Below are 22,732 nucleotides of genomic sequence, written 5' to 3' on the forward strand. Positions count from 1 at the left end.
AGAGACCGGGTGTGTGGGAAGGCACGAGTGCCGCTGAGAGGACCGAAGTGGGCACGTGCACAAGGAGGTAGCGATGGACACGCAGACCACTGTCAGGTAGAGACCCCCCGGCACAGAGACACAGGCATGCACCTACTCACCCGGAGCCATGCGCAAGCTCACAGACCCACACTGAGACCCAGAGACTGGGGCGGGGGTGGGGGCAGTCCTGAGAGGGGAGATGAAAGGCAAGCCTCCTATTGAGAGACCTGGAGAGACCCCTGGGAGATCCCACGCCAGAGAAACCAAACAAGCGAGCCTGTGAACCTAAGAGTCGGCTAGCGAAGCAGAAGACAGGCTGACGCTCCCTCCGGGCCTCTTTGCCTTGACCCACTTGCGGGGGCGGGGGGGGGGTGCGTGTGTGGAAAGAACAATCCCAATAGACTACAGTTCCCAGCAGACACCGCGGCGGACCCTCCCCCCCAAGTGCGGCCCCTCGCCGCCAGGGCTGATGGAAAACGTAGTCCCGGACCCGGGCAGGCCAGTTGAATGGTGTGCCTATGTCTGTGTGTTCGGAGGGGAATGAGCCCCAAAGCTTCGCAGGCTCCCTCGGGGAGCCCCGGTGTCTCTTCGTCCCTGCAGCTTTCGGGTTTCCGGGACTCGTTCCAGTTGGATGCTGGGGCTCTCCTTGGCTTCCCCAGCACCGTGGCAGTACCCCCATACTCTGCCCGCGGCCCCCAGCCCCCGCTCCGACCCTCGGCGGGCGGCCTGCCCCTTTAAGAGTGGCCCCGCTGACATCACGGCGGGGGGGGGGGGCGCTGGCCCGGCTCCCGGCTCCGCGGCGGCTGCAGGACCCGGCTTCGCTCTGCGCCCGCCTGCTGCTCTGGGGACCCCGGCCCGGGACGCCCCCTCCCGCCTCCTCCAGACGCCCAGACCCCAGGCTCCGCCCCAGGCCTGGCCAGAGCCCCAGTCCTTATCAGGGGAGCCCCAGGATTGCCCCTGCTCTCTCTCCTTCTCAGGGTCTCTCTCTCCCCCTGTCTCTCTCTCTCTCTCTCTGTCTCTTTCCCTAGCTCAAGGTGTCTGGGTCTCATCATCTCTCAGCCTAGGGCCTGTGAGCGTCTCCCTGTCTCTCTGTCTCTCTGACCTGTTCACTTCCAGAGCCCCAGAATCTCTGAGCCCGAAGACAGCGGGGGTCTTAGACCTGATCTCTGCCTCTCTTTTTCTCGCTCTGTCTCTTTTAGGCCACCTCTGTGTTTCCCCCAGTCCCCAGACCTGCGAGTCTCAGAATTTCTCAGCCTCGAGGTTTCGGTGGGACTCCAGATTCTCGGCTCTGTGTCTCTGCCTCTCTGTGTGCCCCTGCCCCTCTCGGGCTCTCTGCCTCTGTTTCTATTCTCCTTCCCTCTCTGCCTCCCCCATTCTCAAGGCCCATCTCCCTCCCTCCCTGCAGCCTCCCCCTTCCTTCCCGCCCCTCCCCTCCTCCGCAGTAGCCAATGAGCGGCCGCCGGTCCCAGCTCCCGGCGCCGTCCGCCAAGTGAGGCCGCGGGCGCGGGGGGTGGGGGGTGGGAGGCCGGGAGGGGGCCGGGACGCCGGGCTCCGGGGCGGGGGCGGGGGGCGCGGGCACCGGCGACCCCGGTGGCTGCGGCGGCGGCCGGGGGAAGCCGCGGGGCCGGTCATGCGGCTGCGGGGCCCGCGGCCCGGAGCGTGCGCCCAGCCCTGAGCGAGGTGAGCGCGAGGGGAGGGTCCTGGAAGGAGTGGGGGCTCCCCTTGAGGTGGCCGGGAGTCGGGGGTTGGGGCTGAAAGGGGCCCGAGTGGCCCCGGGGTGTGGGATTCTGGCGGTTCGGACGCCCGAGTTCGGGAGGCAATGGGGGGTGGGGGACATTGGGCCTAGGGAATCCGGGAGGACGGGGTCCTAGGGTCCTGGAGTGGGGCAACTATACATTTAATGTCCGAGGCTTAGAGACCGTGGGCCCTGAGGAGGGTGCAGGCCAGGTCATGGAGGGAGGCGGTCCTGGAGGAAGGGGGGAGGGCCCGGGCCCGGTAAGAGCAGGACGTGTCTGAGAATGGGGTCCCCAGAAACGGGGAATGCCTTCCTGAAGAGATTGGAGGGAGACGGAGTTTGGACTTGGAGCTTGGAGAATGGGACCCCTGGGATCCGAATGCCTGAATCCAGGAGAGGCGGCGATAGATAAAAGATAAGAAGGTGGCTCCAGGCCTGGGGGAGGGTCCCAAAGGAGGAAGGGCTGGAGGAGAATGAGGAGATCTGGGCGGGCCATTTGGTGTGAGGCGAAATCGGAGCGAAGAAGGAGGGGGCTTCAAAGGGGAACCGAGAAAGGTGTCAATGGGCAAGGTCCCAGCTGGGAGTCCAGGGAGCCTTGGGGGGTGGGGGGAGCTGAGGTCAGCTACCTGGGACTCAGGCAATCAGGGTGACTGGGTTTTTGATGCTTGTTTCCGAGCTGAGCGGGCTGGAACCGGAGCAGGCAGCTGGCGGTCAAGCCTTGGGACGGGGGATGGGAGGTTTGAAAAGCTGGTCCGAGCTCTGCCGGACTCGGATCCGTGACTCCTCCAGGAGGCTGGGTGTGGGGCCTGGTGGGATGGGGGCTCTGGATGATGAGATGGTGGGGGGGCGGTGAAAGTTGTCTGGCTCCCAGATCCTTGCTGGCATGGGGCAGACTTTCAAGGCTCCGGGAATTCCGGTTAGAGAAAGCTGGGTCTCAATTCTTGGCTACATTGTTGGGGAGTGTTTAGGGGGTCTTAAACTTCATAGTTTAAAAAGATGATGGGGATCGCTGCTATTCAGGGATGTAGAGGTCTTCGGCTGAGATAGGATGGGGATCCCAAGTTGAGTACCCCAAATCATAGGATTGTGTAGTTTAGGGAAAAGTTGGGGGGGGCAAGGGTGGTAGATAAGAGATTAGGAGTGCCTTAGTTAGAATCTCTAGATTCCTGACTGAAATCTGGAAGACGACAGCTATGAACTGGGGATCTCTTATTTTGAGGACCCGGTGTTGGAGGGGTCCGAGTTCCAGGCTAGATGTGGAAGAGGGTCTGTAATTGGGAGTCCTAGCATGGAAGCTGGAGCCCAGAATCTCTGGTAGGGAATTTGGGGATCTTGTGGTGGTGCATGAGGGGATGGGGCTCCTGGGCTTCCTGATTTGGGGTTTTAGGGTTCAGAGCACTGATCCCTAGTTTCAAGGATAGTCTAGGGTACTCTGGTTAGGGTGCTGAGTTGGAGGGGAAGGGGATCCCAGATCATGGTTTTGACATTCGGGAGTCTCTAGCCAAAATTCAGGCTCCAGGTCTCAGGGTCCCAGTGTTCTGGGATCCAGCAGTCTGAGATGGAGTCCCAGCATCCCAGGTTCAGGACCCTGACTGGATCTGTGATGGGGGGAATTAGGGTTTTGGAATCTTAAATCTGAGTTGTGAGCTGTGATCACAGATTGGGGTACCAAATTGAGGTCAAGGCACAGGATCCAAGTTAAAAGGTCATGGGTCACGGTCCTGGTGTTAGAATTGGGTATTAAAGGTCAAGATAAGAGTCCAAAGGCTTAAACTTAGGTTTATAGACCTCTCTGCTCAGGTCTTGGTTAGTGGGTCCTTGGTTAGTAGGACCCTTAGTTAGGGTTCTGGTTAGTGACCTACTTGGGAGATTTCTGGTAATTTTTTATCAGAGTCCAAAAGAAAGGCGTCAGGGTGCCAGGAGTCAGGCTTGGGGGATTTTGCCTGGTGCCAGTGTTGAGAGGCCCTGTCAGGGCAATAGTTTCTGAGCCCAGGCTCAAGGTTAGTGATTCTGGTGAGGGCCGGCGGGTAGGGTTAAGGTCTCCGGTCAGGGCATAAGGTTAGGGTTGGACGGCCTGGTTCTGGCATTGAGAATATGGAAGGTGAGTTTCTAGTCAGAGTTACGATATTTGGGCCCCAGGTCCGGACACACGCTTGGAGCTAAGATTCAGTCTCTGGATCTGGGCTGAAGGTTATGGTTGGAAATCTCTCCTGGGGGCAGGGGTCTGCTGTGGCATGTCTCATCAGTATCCAGAGCCAGAACAGAAGTGTCAGGTCTGGGAAGACCAGTCCCGGGGCTGACGGTCAACAGTCGGCGTCGCCGGTTCAAATCCAGAAATGGGGTCACGGGTTAGGGCACAGAGGTCAGATTTGAGACGTTTCGGCGCAAGAAATGGTGCCTCTGGCTTGGGATCCGTGTCCCAGGTGGCTGCGCGGGGCTGGGGACTCTAGTTAGTCCCATCGGGGCTCTCCAAGGCCGCGGCTTCCCGTGTCTCAGGCCCCGCAGGGCGCCCCCCGCCGCTGAGGATGGGTCACTGCAGCAGCCGCGCCCTGACCCTGCTGAGCAGCGTGTTCGGCGCGTGCGGCCTGCTGCTGGTGGGCATCGCGGTCAGCACTGACTACTGGCTGTACATGGAGGAGGGCACGGTGCTGCCGCAGAACCAGACCACGGAGGTCAAGATGGCCCTGCACGCCGGCCTCTGGCGAGTCTGCTTCTTCGCAGGTACAGACCCCACGAGTCCGCCTTGCCTGGGACCCAGGGTCCTTATCCGCCCTTCCATCCCTGGGGTTCCAGAAACCCAGAAACGGATCCTGTTTCTCTCCTGGGGAGGCGCATTTCCACCTGGAGACCCGGTTTCCAGCCCTTAATTTCCTGGATCTAAGAGCCCCCACGCCAAGTCTCTAATCCCTGGGAATTTACTGCCTAGAAGCAATAGTTAAGAAGCAGAGCTTGTCCCCTGCACAGTTCCAGGGCTGAATGGGCAGAATAAAAAAATCCACGCCTCCCAGCGACCACAGAGACCCTCCGCCTCGGAATCCCAGCCCCCATCCTCTTTTTTTTTTTTTTTTAAGATTTTATTTATTTATTTGGCACAGAGAGAGAGACAGCAAGAGAGGGAACACAAGCAGGGGGAGTGGGAGAGGGAGAAGTAGGCTTCCCACCGAGCGGGGAGCCCTATGCGGGGCTCGATCCCAGGAACCTGGGACCATGACCTGAGCCGAAGGCAGACACTCAACACTGAGCCACCCAGGCGCCCCCCCCCCCCCATCTTCTTTAGGGATTCAGGAGTTCTGGCCCACAGCCCCTCCTCATCGGGACCCAGGGTTCCAGCCTTGTCCTCCGTCCCTGGATCTCCAGGGAAGCTCGAAGGAGGAGCTACCAGACCTCCTGTGCACCCCCTTCTGTGACCCCCCCTAAGAACAGTATAGACAGTCACCCCCGGATTAAGCCTCACATACCCATCCCAGAGTCTCCACACTGTGCCACCTGCCCCTCACTGCCCCTCCAGAGCTCAGGAGCCTCTCATCTAGCTTTGCCTTCGTATCTTATCCCCAGGCCGGGAGAAGGGTCGCTGTGTGGCCTCGGAGTATTTCCTCGAACCGGAGATCAACTTGGTGACGGAAAACACGGAGAATATTCTGAGTGAGGAGAAGCAGGGAGCCTAGACAAGGGGTGGGGGCGAGTCCTGGGAAAAAGGGCAGCAGCAGGAAAGGGGTGGGGTGGAGGGGAAGGAGTGGAGGCTTGAAAGAAGGCAGTGGTTGGGTGAAGAGGAGGAGCCAGATCGATGGGGCGGGGCCTGGGTGGGTGGAGCCCACTGGAACGGGGTGCGGTCAAACTGAGGGGGTGTGGCCTGGGTGAAGGGGTGGGATCAGCAATGGAAGTATCAGAAAGGGGAGGAGCCACCTAGAGGGGCGGAGCGGTGGAAGAGGGGCCAGGGGAATGGGGAGGTGTCATCCCCCCACGTCACTCCTCACCCCTGTCTCTCCCTGTCCCCTTCCCTCAGAGACGGTGCGCACGGCCACCCCGTTCCCCATGGTCAGTCTCTTCCTAGTGTTCACGGCCTTCGTCATCAGTAACATCGGCCACATCCGCCCACAGAGGACCATTCTGGCCTTCGTTTCTGGCATCTTCTTCATCCTGTCGGGTGAGCCCAAGGAAGGGACTTAGGGCCTGGGGACTGTTTTCAGTTCCAGGAACCTGTGGTCCCTCCTTCACTCAGAAAGCTGCTTCCTTGCTGTGTGATCCTCGAGGGGTTGCACAAACCTCTCTGAGCCCCACTTTCCTTCTCTGTGAAGTGGAGATCGCAGCACCCATTTCACAGCGTGTGGGGGGGCCCCAGTCATAGCGCGTGTTTCAGGTGCTGATCAGGTACGGGGCTCTGTCCCGATACTCACCACAACCCTGGGAGGGAACCGCTATTAATAGCCGCATTGTGCGGATAGGGAAACAGACGCTCAGAGAGCTGAAGTCATCTGCTCAGGTCCGCGCAGCCAGGGAGACACGGAGCTGGGACCAGACACTTGCCCTTCACCTCCACAGGCTGAGTTTTTTCACCCCTCCTGATATTTTAGCAGTTAACATATTTCAAAGCGCTTTATTTCTTGTGCACCATTTTATTTGAAAATGTTTCAAACAGAAAAGTGGAAAGAATTTTGGAGCGAGCACCCATGTACCCACCACTTAGAGTCAACCCTTACCCTATGACAAGACTGGCTTTGTCCTGGATCTGTCCATCTGTCTGTCCACCGTATTATGATCTCTTTATGCATTTAAGTGGGAGTTGTGGGTGGCCGTACACCTCACCCTGGATATGCCACCTTGCATGTCATCAGCTGCATTTCAGTATTTGTCTTTGTTATTTTTTCTTTCGAGATACGAGGCTCTTGTGCGTGAGGGATCTCACACCCTTCCCATAACATCTCTGCCGTGGAGTTATTATTAGCACTCACTTGATAAAACGGGGGCACCGAGGCCCACAGTTGTGCAGGGAGTTGCCCAAGACACCAGCTTGAGCTGGAGCCGGGGGACCGAGTGTCCTGAGCTCCAGAGCAGGGTTCTTGCTCGGGAGTCACCTACCCCCAATGTCAGCACTGTCTGGTCCAATTCAGTCCCTCTGGGCTCAGGTCAGGCCAGGTCAACCCAGCCCTAATGCATTTAACTCACCCATCCGGGCCAACTCAGCCCAGTCCATTCTGACTCCATTCGAATTGATTCAGCATCATTTCATCAAACTCCGTTCGGGTCCTTTTCATTCAGTTGATATTTCATGAACAAACCACACTTACGGCTCATTTCCGTTCTGTCCCCTGGGGCCTGCACTGGGATCCCTGTTTAGAGTTGGCCAAGAGTTGAAGACGATCGTTGCCTATCCCCAGTCTCATCCCGCTCCTCACCCAGCTAAACCTCCCCCATGCCTCCCACCTAACCTGATGAGACTTTTTCCCGAGAAACCAGGGTGCGACCTCCCTGTAAACTTGAATTGCGGCGTGTGGAGCCAGACACGGAGCTAAAATAAGACATGTACAATATCACCATCCCAGAGCGTCAGAGCAGAAAGGTCTCATCATTTTTCATATGGAAAAACAGTGGCCTAGAGAGAGAGAAAGTGGGACAAGGGTAGGAAGCATGGAGACTCTAATTCAATCCACCCAAAACACTAGAAGGGAGTTCCCATTGTTTGCTGTTCACAGAAGGGGCAACATAGCTCTCCGGCAGAGGGACGGCTGGCACAGAGGGTGTTCTCATCCCCAAACCCACACTCATGCTCCTGCAATGCCCCAGGACCTGACTTCCCAGGGTCAGGCTGACGATCAATGGTGCTGTCAGGGCTGGAGGTCAGGCCTCCGATGTAACGATAGAGTAATTTGGGGGGATTGAACCCCACTTCCTGAAGCCCTTCCTCGAGTTCCTGTCATAGACTACGTCCTGTGCACCCCACTTCAAGGAGTCCGTCATGCGCTTTCAAGGTTGTGGGATGTAGTGGCTGACGGTCCGTGCTGCTGTGACCCTACAAAGACCTGGGTGTGAATTCTCCACCTTAACTGCATGGGCTTTCCGTGGTCCTGAAAGCCTATTGTTCTAAGGCCGGGTTGTTTCTATTCGGCCTGGAATGTAGGTGATTCTTGCCTGCTGTACAATCCTGAAACAGAGGTGGGGTGAGGGGGGAGACAGGGGGTGGGAGTTGGATTACAGAGAAAAGAAGGGGGAAAGGAGCCTTCCTTTGTGGAGTTGTCGAGAGGACAAATCCTGGTCAAGGGTTGGCAAACCTGTGTAGGGCCGAATAGTAAATATTTCAGGCTTTGCGAGCCATAGGATGGTCATGGCAAAGCAAGCAGAGGGGAAGTGGTGGGCCTGGCTGTGTCACAGTAGACCCCAAAATTTGAATTCCGTGTAATTTTCATGAGCCATGAAATATTCTTCTTTCGTTCTGTCCCCCACCCAACCCCTGGCACCTTTTATAAATGTGAAAACCATGCTTAGTTCGAAAACCATGCAAAGACAGGTGCAGGGACATGTGGTCGTTTGCTGAGACCCCTGATCTCCGTCATAGATGTGAAGGGCCGACCCAGTGCCCGGTAAACACGAACATATGCACATTCATAGTAGTAATGACAGCAACGGCACTTGATTGAGTGCCGTGCTTGGGGGAAGCTCTAAGTGCTTTGTGCAAATCAAGTGATCTCTTTTCCTTGACCTTGTAAGGCAGATGGCCTTGTTATTGTCATTCTCCAGCTGAGGAATCGGAGGTGCGCAGAGGTTCAGTTGCTCCGCAGCGGAAGCAGGATTCCCACCCAGGCCTTCACCGTGGCGCTATACCGCCCTCCACAATTAATAACCACCAAAAACGGGGCACTTGGCTGGCTCAGTCGGTAGAGCGTGCCACTCTTGATCTCAGGGTCACGAGTTCGACCCCCATATTGGGCATAGAGATTACTTTAAAAAATAGGGTAATAAAAAAAAATTAAAAGTTTTTAAAAAAATCATAAAAATGGGGGCGCCTGGGTGGCTCAGTCAGTTGGGCATCCGACTCTTGATTTCAGCTCAGATCTTGATCTCAGGGTCGTGAGTTCAAGCCCCGCCATTGGGCTCCACGCTGGGCTTGGGGCCTACTTTAAAAAAAAATCATAAAAATGAAGGAGATTTAAAAGGAGAGGGAAGGATGATAGTACCAGCATCTTAGATCTGGAAACAGAATCATCTAGTCCAACTAGTTCATGTTCCCAGACTTGGAGAGACAGGAGTTGCCTAAGGGCTGGTAGATAGTGGCATTGGCATTTAATTCTGGAGAAAGCGGTGGTAGCATCGGGCAGAGGAGGGACAGGGTCACCCCTGGGTGTTAAGCACGCTTCAGGGATAGACTAGCAGGAAAGAGATGGGAAATGGGCAAACCAAGGAGGAAGCTTATGCAGTGGTCCTGCAAGAGCAGCTGGGGCTTGAGCTGGGGCTGGGGATGGAAAGATAAAGGCAAGTGGGTGGCTTTGACAGAGAAAGATATCGACAGAGGAATCAATGGAACCAGATGACTGGCTGGATCTGGTTGGTGAGAGAAGCAGGGAGGAGGCTGAAATGACATTGACTCTTTTTCCAGGTCATAAGAAGCAGGTTTCCCATGCAAAGCTCATACTGACCCCTGACCTTCAACATGTTCTGTGCACGTGCTCATTCATTTGCTCATCAAGCATTTACACACGCACCCTAGATGGCCAGGCCCTGCACTGAGCACGGAAGGTGTGGCTGAATCCTGGAGAGCTCACATCCAGTCAATTACAAAACAGCCCCAATTACCTGTCCATCAAAACCACACACCTGCTTCAACCCCTTCTGTGCTCAGTGGATTCCCATCGCACGTAGAGCCCATCTAAACTCTCCATGCTGGCTTACAAGGTTTTCGAGGATTTAGCTAATGCCCAGATCTCTGACCTCATTTCCTAACCCACTAACACTCTCTCCATTGCTTACAACCTCAGCCACACTAGCCTCCTTCTATTCCTTGAAAATGTTCATCTCAGCGCCACATGAAGACTTTACACTCATGAGCCCTCCATGCTTGGAAGTCTCTTCCTCCTGATATTCAAAGGGCTTGAACTTTCTCTCTTCAGAGTTTCTTTCTCTGACAACAGTATGTAATGTTGCCTTGCCCCCACTATGCCATCACTTTGCATGCTTTCTGTTTGATTCGTAGCTATTGTCGCCGTACGTGTTTTCCCTCTCCTACTAGAATGTAAACTCCAAAATACATGGACCTTTATAATCATGCTCTCATTTGTGTCTGCAGAGCCTAGATGGGTTGCTGGTACAAAGTACACATTGAAATATTTGCATAAGAGAGGAATGATAAGGACCACTAGGGCATTCTGGGAAAGGGGAGGATGCATTAACTTGGCACAGTAGGGTGGTGGGGAGGGGGGAATGACCTGGGAGGGCTTCCAAGAGGAGGTGACATCTGAGTAGATGAAGCTGAAAGGGTGAGGCAGAATTTTCCAAGTGAAGAAAGAATAGCACCTTGTATGGAGGTGGAAGTCACAGCATGTGTTAATGCCCTAGAAAGCCTGGAAGACAGGTAGACGCGTGTGCAGCCCTCCATGATCCTAAAGCCTATTGTTCTAAGGCCAGGTTGTTTCTATTCAGCCTGCAGTGTAGGTGATTCTTGCCTACTGTGCAATCCTGAAACAGAGGTGGGGTGAGGGGGGAGAGGGAGTGGGAGTTGGATTACAGAGAAAGGAAGGGGAAAAGGAGGGAGAAAAGGGGGAAAGGAGAAAAAGGGGGAAAGAAGATTATTTTTAGAGAACCAGAGCCACTATAAAATGTCCAGGAAGTAGAAAGAATGACAAGAATAACTTACCATTTGCAATTGTTTTCACGTGATTTTCAATTACTAAAAACAAAAACAAAAGCAAAAAAGAACAGCAAAAGATTCTTTCTCTTTGGAAATGTCTGTTTCCTTATCAACCCTTGCTCCTGACTCGCCTTACAGAGAATGTTTGTTACTTAGAACCATGATGTGAAACATGGAACTTAGGGTGAGGTTGGGTGGTTAGCAGGAATCAGATCATAGTCTGGAATGGTCAGGCTGCAGAATGAAAACCTTCTCCTCTGGACAGTAGGGAGCCAAGGAAGAATTTCTTTTCTTTTCTTTTCTTTTCTTTTCTTTTCTTTTCTTTTCTTTTCTTTTCTTTTCTTTTATCTCTTCTCTTCTCTTCTCTTCTCTTCTCTTCTTTTACAGAGAGAGAGCAAGAGAGCACAAGCAGGGGGAGCAGCAGAGAGAGAGTGAGAACCAGACTCCCCACTGAGTGGGGAGCCTGATATGGGGCTCAGTCTCAGGACCCTGGGATCATGACCTGAGCCAAAGGTGGATGCCTAATGGACTGAGCCACCCAGGTGCCCCCCAAGGAAGAGTTTTGATGAGAGAAGGATAGAGTTCGTGTGGGTTTTAGAAAGAACCAGAATCTGGGGCGCCTGGGTGGCTCAGTCGTTAAGTGTCTGCCTTCGGCTCAGGTCATGATCCCAGGGTCCTGGGATCGAGCCCCACACCAGGCTCCCTGCTCAGAGGGGAGCGTGCTTCTCCCTCTCCCGCTCCCCCTGCTGTGTTCCCTCTCTCGCTGTCTCTCTCGCTGTCAAATAAATAAATAAAATCTTAAAAAAAAAAAGAAAGAGAGAAAGAAAGAAAGAAAGAAAAGAAAGAAGGAAAGAAAGAAAGAAAGAAAGAAAGAAAGAAAGAAAGAAAGAAAGAAAGAAAGAAAGAAGAAAGAAAGAACCAGGATCTAAAGCAGGAGATAAGGGATTTAGGGGAAATGGTAAAGCATGGACAATAAGCCTTAACTGGGTCAGAGGACTTGTGGTTGCAAGAAGGGGGTGTGATTTATGAGAGAAGCAGGAAGCAAAATGAACTTGACCTAAGGACTTTGCTGGCTGAGAGAGAGTAAAATCAGGATGACTCCCCTGCATGGGACTAGGGTACCCAAGTGAGTGTGAATTGTGGGTTTCCCCTGCTATCTCTTTTCTTTAAACCTGCTCATCTTCTAGACCTATCTCAGATGCTTTTCCACCACGTAACACGTTATGGGCCCTCTCTTCTTGAATATCAATATTATGGAATACTAGAAATTGAAAGTGCTTTGGAAGGTCAGAGCAAGGAAAGGTTTAATTCTTAGAGGACATGGAGGAATGGTGGGATTTAGCGTGGGTTCAAAGATGGGAAGCAACTCATGAGCTTTTCTAGAAGCTCCAGTTGCTTGGCAAGTACACTTATCCATTCAACTGGTGTTTACTATGTGCTGGATCTTGCGTTAGATGGTAGGGGTACAAGAGGAAACAAGGTAGGCTAGTCCCAAGTATCCTGGTGGGGAGAGTGCTTGGGGGGGGGGCGTTATTTTATCACAATCACTCCAATTTTTTATGAAGATTTTATTTATTCATTTGCAAGAGAGAGAGACAGAGAGAGAGAGAGCACAAGTGGGCGAGAGGCAGAGGGCAGAGGGAGAAGCAGACTCCCCGCTGAGCCAGGAGCCCAACCTGGGGCTCCATCCCGGGACCTGGAGATCACGACCTAAGCTGGAGGCAGACCCTCAACCATCTGAGCCACCCAGGCGCCCCTCAATCACTCCCATTTTCTAATGAAAACTTTGACATTGATAGACGAGTGCAATGAGCACTCTAATACCTCCCTCCACCTACATCCTGCATTTTGCTGATGTTTTTGCCATATTCTCTCTCTCTCTCTCTCTCTCTCTCTCTCTCTCTCTCTCTCTCGACACTTTTTTGGGCCTTAACCATTTCAGAGTACGTCCCAGGTGTCATGATAGTTCAGCTGTAGGCACTGCAGTATGAGTCTCTGAAGAGGAAGGACATTCTCCTCCTGCACCACCATTCTCACACCAAGAAACTTTGCAGTAATTCCATAGTACAGTTTACCCCATTTGCAGACTGCCCCATTGTTTCAAGAATGCCTTTTATAGCTTTTCCCCCAAAACTGGGACTCGGTCTTGGTTCACACACAGCATTTAGTTCATGTCTCTTTTACTCTAGACTAGTTCCCCCACTATTTTTTTTTTACACTACTGACTTCTAAAATGAATCCCATTATAAAAATATAGAAGGAATAGTATAAATAAATGAAATCCCATGTATCCTTCCCTCCGTTTCAGTAGTTATCAACATATGGCGAATCTTTTTTTAGTCGTACTGCCGTATCTCCCTCTGCATTTCAGCACATTATTTTAAGGCGGACTCAGCCATTAAATCATGTTATGCACAAATATTTCAGTGTATCCCTGAGAAATAAGTACTTTGTTATTTAACATAGCCATCGTGCCCAAACAATTAGGAATAGCTACTTAATATCGTTTAATGTCTAGTCAGTGTTCAACCTCCCCGCTTGTCCCATAAATAAACACTTTTTTACAGTTAGTTTGTTGCGAATCAGGATTCAGGTTCCGCTTGTGTATTTAGCTGATAGATCTCAGAAGCCTCTTTTAATTTGTAATAGTCTCTCTCCTATGTTTGCCTTGCCATTTGTCTGTTGAGGAAATCTGGTCATCTGTCTCGTAGAAAGCCCACAGCCCTGAGCTTTCTCCCTGTGCTCTCGTGTTGTGGTTCCAGGCCCTCATTCACCCCAGTGTTTTCCTATTAAACTGTTGTTGATCTGTTGACCTGGTCCAGATTTGTGGGGTTTTGTTTTTTGGTTTTGGTTTTTTGTGTTTTGTTGTTGTTGTTGTTGTTTGGCAAAAAATACTTCATAGATAGGGGGTGCTGTTTCCATCCGACCACACTGCATCCAGAGACGTAACGCCCGGTGGTCTCTCCTCGAGATGTTAAGGATGATCACTGGTTCGAGCGTTACCAGCTCGGCCCACGTCACTGTCCTTTTGGAGACCGCAGACCAGGGTGTCGCGCAGAATGCCCCACAGCCTAGATTGATTTGACTGTCTTCCCATGGCATCATTCGATTTGCTCCTGTTTCCTCGTGTTCTCTGTAACCTGGAAGTTCTGTCTAGACTAGAGGCCTTATTAGATTCGGGTTAAACAGGTTTGGCACGCAGGTGCAGACCTGGTGCCTGTTCCTTATCTGCCAGCCCTTCGGTGGCGAATACTGTCAGGTTGCTCGCGGGGAGGGGGACAAAGTTTGAACCCTTGATAAAGGCGGTGATCATCAGGGCTGTTCACTGAGAAGGTACATTTTCCTCTTTCCAATTAATAAGTGGTTTGCAGGGTGATACTTTGGTACCTTGGGGAGGTAAAATCCTCCCCTATTTTGTTGAAATTTGGTGAGGGGAATTTAAACCTACAGAAAAAGTTGCAAAAATAATATAGTGAGCTCTCATATACCCCTTATCTGGACCAAATTTTAACATTTTGCCACATTTGCTTTCTCTGTGTGTGTGTGTGTGTGTGTGTGTGTGTGTATTTTATCTGAGATCTTTCTTTCTTTATTTTTGTATCTGAGATATTTATAAACACAAATATACGAACCATTTGAACATAAGTTGCAAACACTTCACCTCTAAATACTTCAGCAAGTATCTCCTAAAAACGTGCATTCCCTTTTCTGGCCACAGCACAATAATCAAATTCAGGAAGTTTAGCATTTATACAGTATTCTAGCTAAAGCACTGTCCGTGTTCAAATGTCACCGATTGCCCCAATATTGTCTTGTATAGTCATTTCCCCCCCAATTCAGTATGCAATCTAGGATCATGCTTTGTATGTCCTTGTCCCGTCTCTTTTGTCGTCTTTTATCTTTTGTATAGTTCCTGTGCCTTTTTAAAAAAGAAATATCTTTCATGTTGACTTTTTTTTGAAGAGAGCAGCCGGGCGTCTAGCAGGATGCCCACGGTTTTCTTCGGAGTGGATTCAGGTTACACATTTTCAGCAGGAACCCTACGTAAGTGGAGTAGTGGCAGGCTCGCATCAGGGGGTAACGCTGTCCGCCCGCCCCGCCGTTGGTAGTGTTAGTTTTGGTCACTTGCTTGAGATGGTATGTTAGGTTCGTTTCCGATTAAGGAAGTTTTTAAAAAAAATCTCTTTGTAATTACTAGATATTCCAGGGGGAGGTTGTGTAGGGCAGTGATTTCATGGCCACTGATGATGCTGGCCGGAATCCTGATATTACTCATAGGGCTGCAAAGTGGGGCTTTTAAATCTGCTGTTCCCATCTATGTGTATACCACTGAAAAGAAGAATTTTCTCTTTTCTTTTATTATGTTTATTTTATTTTACTTATTTATTTTTGAAGATTTTATTTATTTATTTATTTGACAGCGGGAGCTGGCATGAGCTGGGGGAGCAGCAGAGCGAGAGGGAGAAGCAGGCTCCCTGCTGAGCAGAGAACCCCCATGCGATGCGATGCAGGGCTTGATCCCAGGACCCTGAGATCATGACCTGAGCCGAAATCAAGACTCAGCCGCCTACCTGACTGAGCCTCCCAGCTGCCCCAATATATGCCATTACTTCTGTTATTCGTTTTGCTGTTCAAATTGTCCCTAGTTGGACCATCAGGAACCCCCTTCAAACCAGTCCCTGCATCCTCTTCTGATGTGTCCTCCTTGTTTTTTGAGTTGTTCCTTCCTTTGTGGCATAAGTACACTTTTCCTGCCTCTCCCCGAGGCTTCAAATGAGCTATTTCTTCCGGAAGTGCTGGCTTCTTATTTAGTGGGGGATGATATTAGAGACCAAACCTCGCTGCTAGGCGGGCTCATTGCTGCTGGGACGTCACACCGTCTCTAGGACGTCTCAGGACACAAACTGCAGAATTACGTGCTTGTAGAACAGGCTGTTTAGTGGCAGCCCAGGTCTTCTTCATCTTACCCCATTCTGATCTGTGCCTTCCCTTTTTCGGAACCAGAATCCAGCTCCTAAATATCACTATATTTGCAAATGTGCTCTGTCCTATACTGCTTAAGGGCTGCTATCTCTAAGCCACTCCCCCGGAAATGTACTAAGTAAGGTTCAGGATTTCTTTGCAGATCTTTTGTCTTTGGCGTGAAATAGATAATCCAAGTACTGTACTCGAAGTTTACTCAGAACACGACTTTCAGCCCCTCCTGTGGTTGTACCATTCATTTGATATAAAGTTAGCTTCGTTTATTTTTGTTTGTATCCAATTTTCGGTTCTTTCCCCATCCTTGTTGATTTTAGCTTTTGAATATATAAAATATTAGCATTCTTCCAAAGGTCCAAATCATGCAAAAATATGTACTGAGAGGAGTGTCGCTTCCTTCCTGTTCTCACTCACCTCCTGCAGGTAATCAGCCTCCTTTGTTTGTTTTCCTTACTGTGTCTCTTTTTGCAAAAATGGGCAGATGTACATATGTATTTTACTTATTTTTTTGCTTGAAAGCTAGCATCCTGTGTACTCTTTTGTGCGTTACTTTTTTTTTTTAAGTGAGTGATAGAGTCTGGAACTCTCATTGAACTCCACTCTAGTTCACAGAGACCTTCCTCATTCTCATTTCACAGTGGCACGGCACTCTGCTCCGTGATGCTTTACGGTTTATCCCACTAATCCTCTGTGTACATTCACGTAGGTCGTTTCCAGTATTTTCAGTTCCGGGTAATGAGGTGAATTAACATGCGTCTGTGTGCTTTTGTATGGATGGCCAGATAGCTTCAGGGTAAATTCTTACGAGTGCGATTGCCGAGTTAAAAGACAGATACACGTGTGGTTTTGTTAGACATGGCCAGATTCCCCTCCGCTGGGGCTGGGCTGTTCTGCAGTCCCACCAGCAACACATAAGAGCTTCTGCTTCCCTGGCCTCACCAAAAGCGTATGTTGTGAAGCTTTTTAACTTTTTTTTTTTTTTAAGATTTTATTTATTTATTTGACAGAGAGAGAGACAGCCAGGGAGAGAGGGAACACAAGCAGGGGGAGTGGGAGAGGAAGAAGCAGGCTCCCAGCGGAGCAGGGAGCCTGATGTGGGGCTCGATCCCAGGACCCTGGGATTATGACATGAGCCGAAGGTAGATGCTCAATGACTGAGCCACCCAGGCGTCCTGCTTTTTAATTTTCGATGACCTGATGGATGATGAATGGCATCTTTTCACAGTTTCCATCAGCATTTTTTAATTCTAAGTAAAGGAGCAGTTTTTGAAAAGATGCATTTATTTATTTGAGAGAGCAAATAGGGGTTGGGGGAAGGGAGCAAGGGGAGGGGCAGAGGGAGAGAGAGAGGGAGAGAGAGAGAGAGAGAATCCTCAAGCGGACTCCCTGCTGAGCATGGAGCCCTACACGGGGCTCGATCCTAAGATCCTGAGATCACGACCTGAGCCAAACTCAAGAGTTGGCCATTTAACTGACTGAGCCACCCAGGTGTCCCCACGTTTTTCTTTTTAAACAAGGAGCTCAAAGAAGTCCTTTCTAAAGAAGTGACAAGGGAGGAGAGATGTAAATGAAGTGAAAGAGAGACGTGGAGAAATCTGGAGGAAGAGTATTTCAGTTGGAGGTAACAGCAAGAGCAAAGGCCCTGAGGCAGAAATAAACTTGATGTGTTCAAGGAAGGGTGAGGAAGTCGTGTGATCTAAGTAGAAGGACCAAGGAGAAACAGACCAGGGATGAGGCTGGTGGGGCTCAGACCACATAACGCATTGCAGTCCAGGGGTCATGGAAGTTTTTCTGTAAAAGGCTGGATAGTGAACATTTTCAGCTTTACTGGCTGTACAGTTTCTCCACAACTGTTTAACCTTGCCACTGCAGGCGTAGGCTACACGGAAGCAAAGGGGTGTGGCTGGGTGCCAGTAACGTTTTATTTATAGACCCTGACATGAGGAATCTGTATACTTTCTAAACCGAGATATTACAATTCACAAAATACAAAGTTCACATAATTCAGTGGTTTTAGTATATTTGCAAGGTTGTGCGACGATCCCCGTTACCTGGTTTCGCAACATTTTCATCACCCCAGCAAGAAACCTCATACCCTTTAAAGACAGCCAGTGGGAATCTCCCCTCCACCCCGCTCCTTGGCAACCACGAATCCACTTTCTCTCTCTATGGATTTGCCTATTTTCGACATGGCATATAAATGGGACCATACAGTACGCATCTGCCTTCTTTCTTTTAGCTTATTTTCCAAGTTCATCCATGTGGCAGTATAAATCAGGGCTTCATTCCTTTTTTTGGCTGAATAATATTCCTTTATAGGGCTAGACCACATTTTGTTTATTCATTTAGTTGATAGACACTTGGGTTGTTTCCACTTTTCGGCTATTATGAAGAATCCTGCTGCAAACATTCATGCGAAGTTTTTGTGCGAACATATGTTTCCCATTCTCTTGGGTAGAGATACCTAGCAGTGGAATCACTGGGTCATGTGGTAATTCTATCTTTACCACTTTGAGGAACTGCCAAATGAAATTCATGTACTTTTTACATGCCACAAAATATCATTCTTCTTTTGATTTTTTTTCAACAATTTAATCGTGTAAAAGCCATTCTTAGCTAGTAGGTCATACAAAAACAGGAGGTGGGCTGGATGGAGCCCATGGGCCGTCATTGGCGGACCTCTGTTGGAGGCAATGGAAGGAATTTAGATTTATTCTGGGTGTGATGGGCACACAAATGTTTATTTGTAGGATTCTGGGGGAAGATGCTGATGCGCTGACTTGGAGTGGCTTAGGGCAGGAGACCTTATGACCTCCTTAAGCCACACGTGGCATGGCTGTTGTTTAAAAGAGGTTCGGCTTGAGGAAGTGATATTTGCCTCTTAAGACTTCTCGACCCAGACACCTCCTCTCCACTTTCTCCATGTGCCTCTGTTCCCTCAACTGTCAGTGTTGATAAAAATGATACTTTTGAGGAAGGACTGTTGGAAGGTTTGAATAAGTTAATACATATACAACACTGAGAACAGTGCCTGGCACAGGGCAAGACCTATATAAGTAGCTGCTATTATTTTATTAATATTATCATTGATGTCGTTGCTATTATTATTATTCACAGTGTCAACTCTGGCCTCATCCTCTTCGCCCCTGGAATGTCACAACTAGTCTCTCCCTCCAGTCTCTTCCCAGAACCAACTATCCCCCAAGGGTTCTTCTAACACTCCAATCTGACCCTGTCCTTCCTCTGCTCCAGACCTTCCATGGCTCCCTAGTGCCCTTAGCATCGATGCCAAGCTCCTCAGCTTGGCATTTGAGGCGCATCATGGCCATGTCTGTGCCCCTTTCTCTGGCCTCATATTTTGTGGCTGTGGTCCATGTTTTGGCTATACGGAGGGATCAGTTTGGTGCTTCCTCTCCAACCCTTTGGCCCTGCTGTTCCCTCTGTCTGCAGTGGTATAACTGTGTACTCTTCTCCCCGGGCCTCATCCTTTAGGATTTGGACAAAGGCCCTTCTTCCAGGAAGCTTTCCTTGACTTCCCCTGCCCCTCCCCTAGGTGGGTTGGTGCCTCTTCTGGACCCACAGAACTCTGTGCTACTTCCCTTACTGCGCATGTCACCGTGTATGTGACTATCGACCAATGTCCATATTTGCCTTCCCCAATTGCGCTGTGAACTCCTGGACTTGGACGGGAGATTAGGGGAGGGGGGAAAGAAGAAATTCATTCATCTCTGGGATCCCTGCAGCCAGCCTAGGCCCAGCACACAAGGGGCTTCAAAAAATGGAATTTAGTTCAGGACGGAGCAGGGAGGAAAGGGGAGGGGATGGCAGTGAGATGGGGGAGGGGGTGGGGCCGGGGAGAGGGATCCACTGCTAAGGGACCAAGGGCACCCTCTGCTCCCCAGGCCTCTCCTTGGTGGTGGGCTTGGTTCTCTACATTTCCAGCATCAATGACGAGGTCATGAACAGGCCCAGCAGCTCTGAGCAGTATTTCCACTATCGCTATGGGTGGTCTTTTGCCTTCGCTGCTTCCTCCTTCCTACTCAAAGAGGTGATGTCTGTGGGGCCCAGATGGAGAGGGGTGGGGGGGGGGCCTCTTTCCTGGGTCCAGGAGGAAGAGGAAACTGGGGGTGTAGACTCTGGATTTAAAAGGGAGGTGGCTGAGGGCCTCACCCCTGGTCCTGAAGGAGAAGCCTGGCAGCTCCCAGCTTGTGGGGTCCTGGTGGGGGGAGGGGCTGGAGGCCTGGGCTCCTGGGTCTGAGCGAGGAGGGGCTGGGAGGTCTGGAGTCTTGGGGTCCTTGGGAGCTCGGGGCCAGCCTCTGGGACCCTGACCATGCGTTGCCACAGGGGGCTGGCGTGATGTCCGTGTACTTGTTCACCAAGCGCTACGCGGAGGAGGAGATGTACCGTCCCCACCCGGCCTTCTACCGTCCGCGACTCAGCGACTGCTCCGACTACTCGGGCCAGTTTCTGCAGCCCGAGGCGTGGCGCCGCGGCCGCAGCCCCTCCGACATCTCCAGCGACGTCTCCATCCAGATGACGCAGAACTACCCTCCCGCCATCAAGTACCCGGACCACCTGCACATCTCCACCTCGCCCTGCTGAGGCCCGCCCCTCGGCGCTCCCTCCTCCTCCTCCTCTTCTTACTCCTCCTCTTCCTCCTCCTCGGAGGTCTCCGGGCCCCACAGCTCCGCTCCCTCCCTCGGGACTTCTCTTTCCCTCTGGAGGAAGCTGCGCACGCTTTAGCCCCGCCCTCTTCCCGGTGGCCCCGCCCCCTCGTCCTAGCCCCTCCTACTTTCCAAGGGCTCCTCCCCCTTCGGGGCCTCACGACCTCCTCGGTCCGATCCACTTGCAGACGGCCCCGCCCCTTCTCCCATGGGGCCCGCCCCTTTCCTCTGGCCCCGCCCCTCCCCTCCCATTTCCGGGCCGCGGATTTTCCTGCTGCGCGCGCTAAGCGCCCGCGGCCCCCGGCGCGCTGGGCAGGCGCCCACCCACCCCGAGCCCACAGCCGGCCGCCTCGCCGCAGGGGCCCTGGGCAGGAGAGCGGGTTCGGCAGCCGCCAGGAATGCCAACCGTCTTCTTCTCGCCCCGGCCCCAACTTCTGTCTTTCCCCGCCCAATCTCATCTCCGGACCTTCCGGGCCCGCGGGTGCAGCGCGCGGTCTTCTTGCTGCGCCCGCAGCTGCGAGGTAGAGTGGGGAGCAGGAGGCCGGGGCGTGCTTAACCTAGTGTCCCCTCTCCCGGTTCTCTGCTCTCCTCGGAGGCCTCGTTCTTCCTCACCGGCTGGGCTCTTCTCGGCCTCCTGAAGGTCACCTGCCTTTTAAGGGGGCGCCGTCGGAAGGATCTCCTTGCTTTCTCAGTTGCCCTTGGCTTCTTTTTCTTCCTCTTCTTCCAGCTCTGTCTCCCTTCCTCCTTTCTACCCGCTCATCCAAAGCCCCTAGGTGCATCTAGCCGCGCACGCCACACGACAGGGATGGAGACCCTAGGGAGGAGGGAATTCCTCCGTGCCATTTCCACACCTGTGCCCGCCTCTTCCCCCTCGAGGCCCCGTCGGGGGAGGGAGAGGCAGTAGCGGGGGTCGAAACCCCCCAAACCTCGAAGTCTTCCATTTTCTGGCACTCCCCCTCATTGAAGTCCCCCTTCCCATCTCAGACCCCCCAACTCTGGCCTCTTTCGAGGGTCCGTCCGCCCCCTTGGACAGATTTGGGGGGAAGGTCACCAGAAACTCGCCCTCCCCCCTTATTAGAGGAGAGGGGGCGAGGTAGCACAGTGTTGTACACGGAACCAGAAAGGCCCCCGGGGTGGGGGGAGGGGGGCAGGGGAGGGACGGGGGCTTTTAGTTTGCATCTTAGGTGGGAGGGGGGAGGGGGGACCGCAGCAGTTAACCTGTCTTTACGCAGCGATTTTTAACGAGGCTGGGGGGAGGGGGGCTTGGGGGTGGGGAAGGGGTGGGTGGGGGGGCCTGGCTCTGTTATTTGCCGTGTATCATATGTAAATACCGACAGAAACTTCAATAAACTTTATTTCAAACACGTCTCCGCCTGCCCGAAGGAGGGGGGAAGGATACAGGGTCTGGGTCCTGGTCTCTGCCCCCAGGGTGGGGGCCTCGAGTCCTGCAGAACAAGGTTAGACTGGTCTTTGTTAAGTTGCTTAATCGTCATAATTATTGACAGCAGCACTTGATAATTCAGCCAGTGTAAAGCATGTAGGACAGCAAATGACACCCGGTCAGGATCAATAAAAATGAACTCTTGGTGTTACCATGACCACTTAGAGTACTGTCGCTATGGCTTGCCTTCCTTCTACATTTACTGCTTCACTGGATTTTCTCCCCAGGCCCACGTGTTGAATTCACTGAAGTCATTTTGCAGATAGGGTCATGGAGGTGAAATGACTCACCCAGGGTCACACAGGCACAAAGTGGCAGAGGCAGAGCTGAAAGTAGGTTCAGCTGTGCCAAAACCTCAGCTTCCTTCCCCTCTCCCTGGGGAGCAGCGGATTCTCCTAAAGCTCTGTTGAGAAATCATTGCTGCGTTTATTGTGCACCTACTATGAGATGCACACTTTCCTCCAGAAAGTGATCTCAGGTGTTCCCCGCGGTCCCGTATCAGAGGCTTCCAAGTGGGCCCTAAGATCTGTGATCTCACCTACTCCACTGAGGGACTGAAAACATCCTGAATGTTAACTAGCTGCTTCTTGAAGTGTGTTGGGAAGGAAGCAGTGCTAGCCCTTTGGCTCTTTGCCTTATTGGGACTTAGGCTCTTGGGGGCAATCAGGACAGCTCCCAAATCATGACCACACTCACCAAACTGTTACTAGGTGTCTGACACCATGCTGAACACTTTCCATGTGTTCGCTCATTGGATTCTCCCGAACCTCCGGGAACTAGGCATTGCAAACAGCCCCTTCCGTAGATGAAGAAACCAGCACTCAGGGAGATAAGATCACCCCGCTGGTAAGATCCAGAGGAGAATTTCCTGTCTGATCCCAGAACCTCCTCTCTCAAGCCACTCTATTTCACTACCATGACTTTGATGCAAACTCATCCTGTGACCTTGAGAAGTCTTTTAATCTCTGGGGCTTCAGTTTCTTTTTCTGTAAGAAGGAGGGGGGATGGGCTACAAGGACTCCAAATCCCTCTGGCACAGGGAAAGTGGTGGGGGC

The 22,732-nt window shown here is 51.9% G+C and overlaps 1 protein-coding gene across 2 annotated transcripts; it reads left to right on the forward strand.

The window, feature by feature from the left end:
• Positions 1 to 1,571: 1,571 nt before the first annotated feature.
• On the forward strand, positions 1,572 to 21,370 carry CACNG7 (calcium voltage-gated channel auxiliary subunit gamma 7). Of its 2 annotated transcripts, XM_045789405.2 has the most exons (6): positions 1,572 to 1,701; positions 4,253 to 4,477; positions 5,312 to 5,398; positions 5,760 to 5,900; positions 19,475 to 19,620; positions 19,917 to 20,310. In XM_045789405.2, the coding sequence occupies exons 2-6, from the start codon at positions 4,282 to 4,284 to the stop codon at positions 20,172 to 20,174; spliced, it is 828 nt and encodes a 275-aa protein (XP_045645361.1). In that variant the 5' UTR covers positions 1,572 to 1,701; positions 4,253 to 4,281; the 3' UTR covers positions 20,175 to 20,310. The 2 variants fall into 2 exon arrangements, with proteins under 2 accessions (XP_045645361.1, XP_045645360.1); XM_045789404.2 differs by lacking the exon at positions 19,475 to 19,620 and having other exon boundaries at positions 19,917 to 21,370.
• Positions 21,371 to 22,732: the final 1,362 nt, after the last annotated feature.

Source organism: Ursus americanus, chromosome 21, assembly GCF_024610735.1.
Source record: "Ursus americanus isolate L20-20 chromosome 21, mUrsAme1.1.p, whole genome shotgun sequence".
In the NCBI taxonomy this organism is placed as follows: Eukaryota; Metazoa; Chordata; class Mammalia; order Carnivora; family Ursidae; genus Ursus; species Ursus americanus.

Excerpts from the sequence above, each read along its gene's own strand:
- CACNG7 (XM_045789404.2), top strand. The coding sequence starts at position 4,282 with ATGGGTCACTGCAGCAGCCGCGCCCTGACCCTGCTGAGCAGCGTGTTC. Across the intron at positions 4,478-5,311 it reads GCGAGTCTGCTTCTTCGCAG|GCCGGGAGAAGGGTCGCTGT; the intron begins GTACAGACCCCA and ends TCTTATCCCCAG. Across the intron at positions 5,901-19,916 it reads CATCTTCTTCATCCTGTCGG|GGGGCTGGCGTGATGTCCGT; the intron begins GTGAGCCCAAGG and ends GCGTTGCCACAG.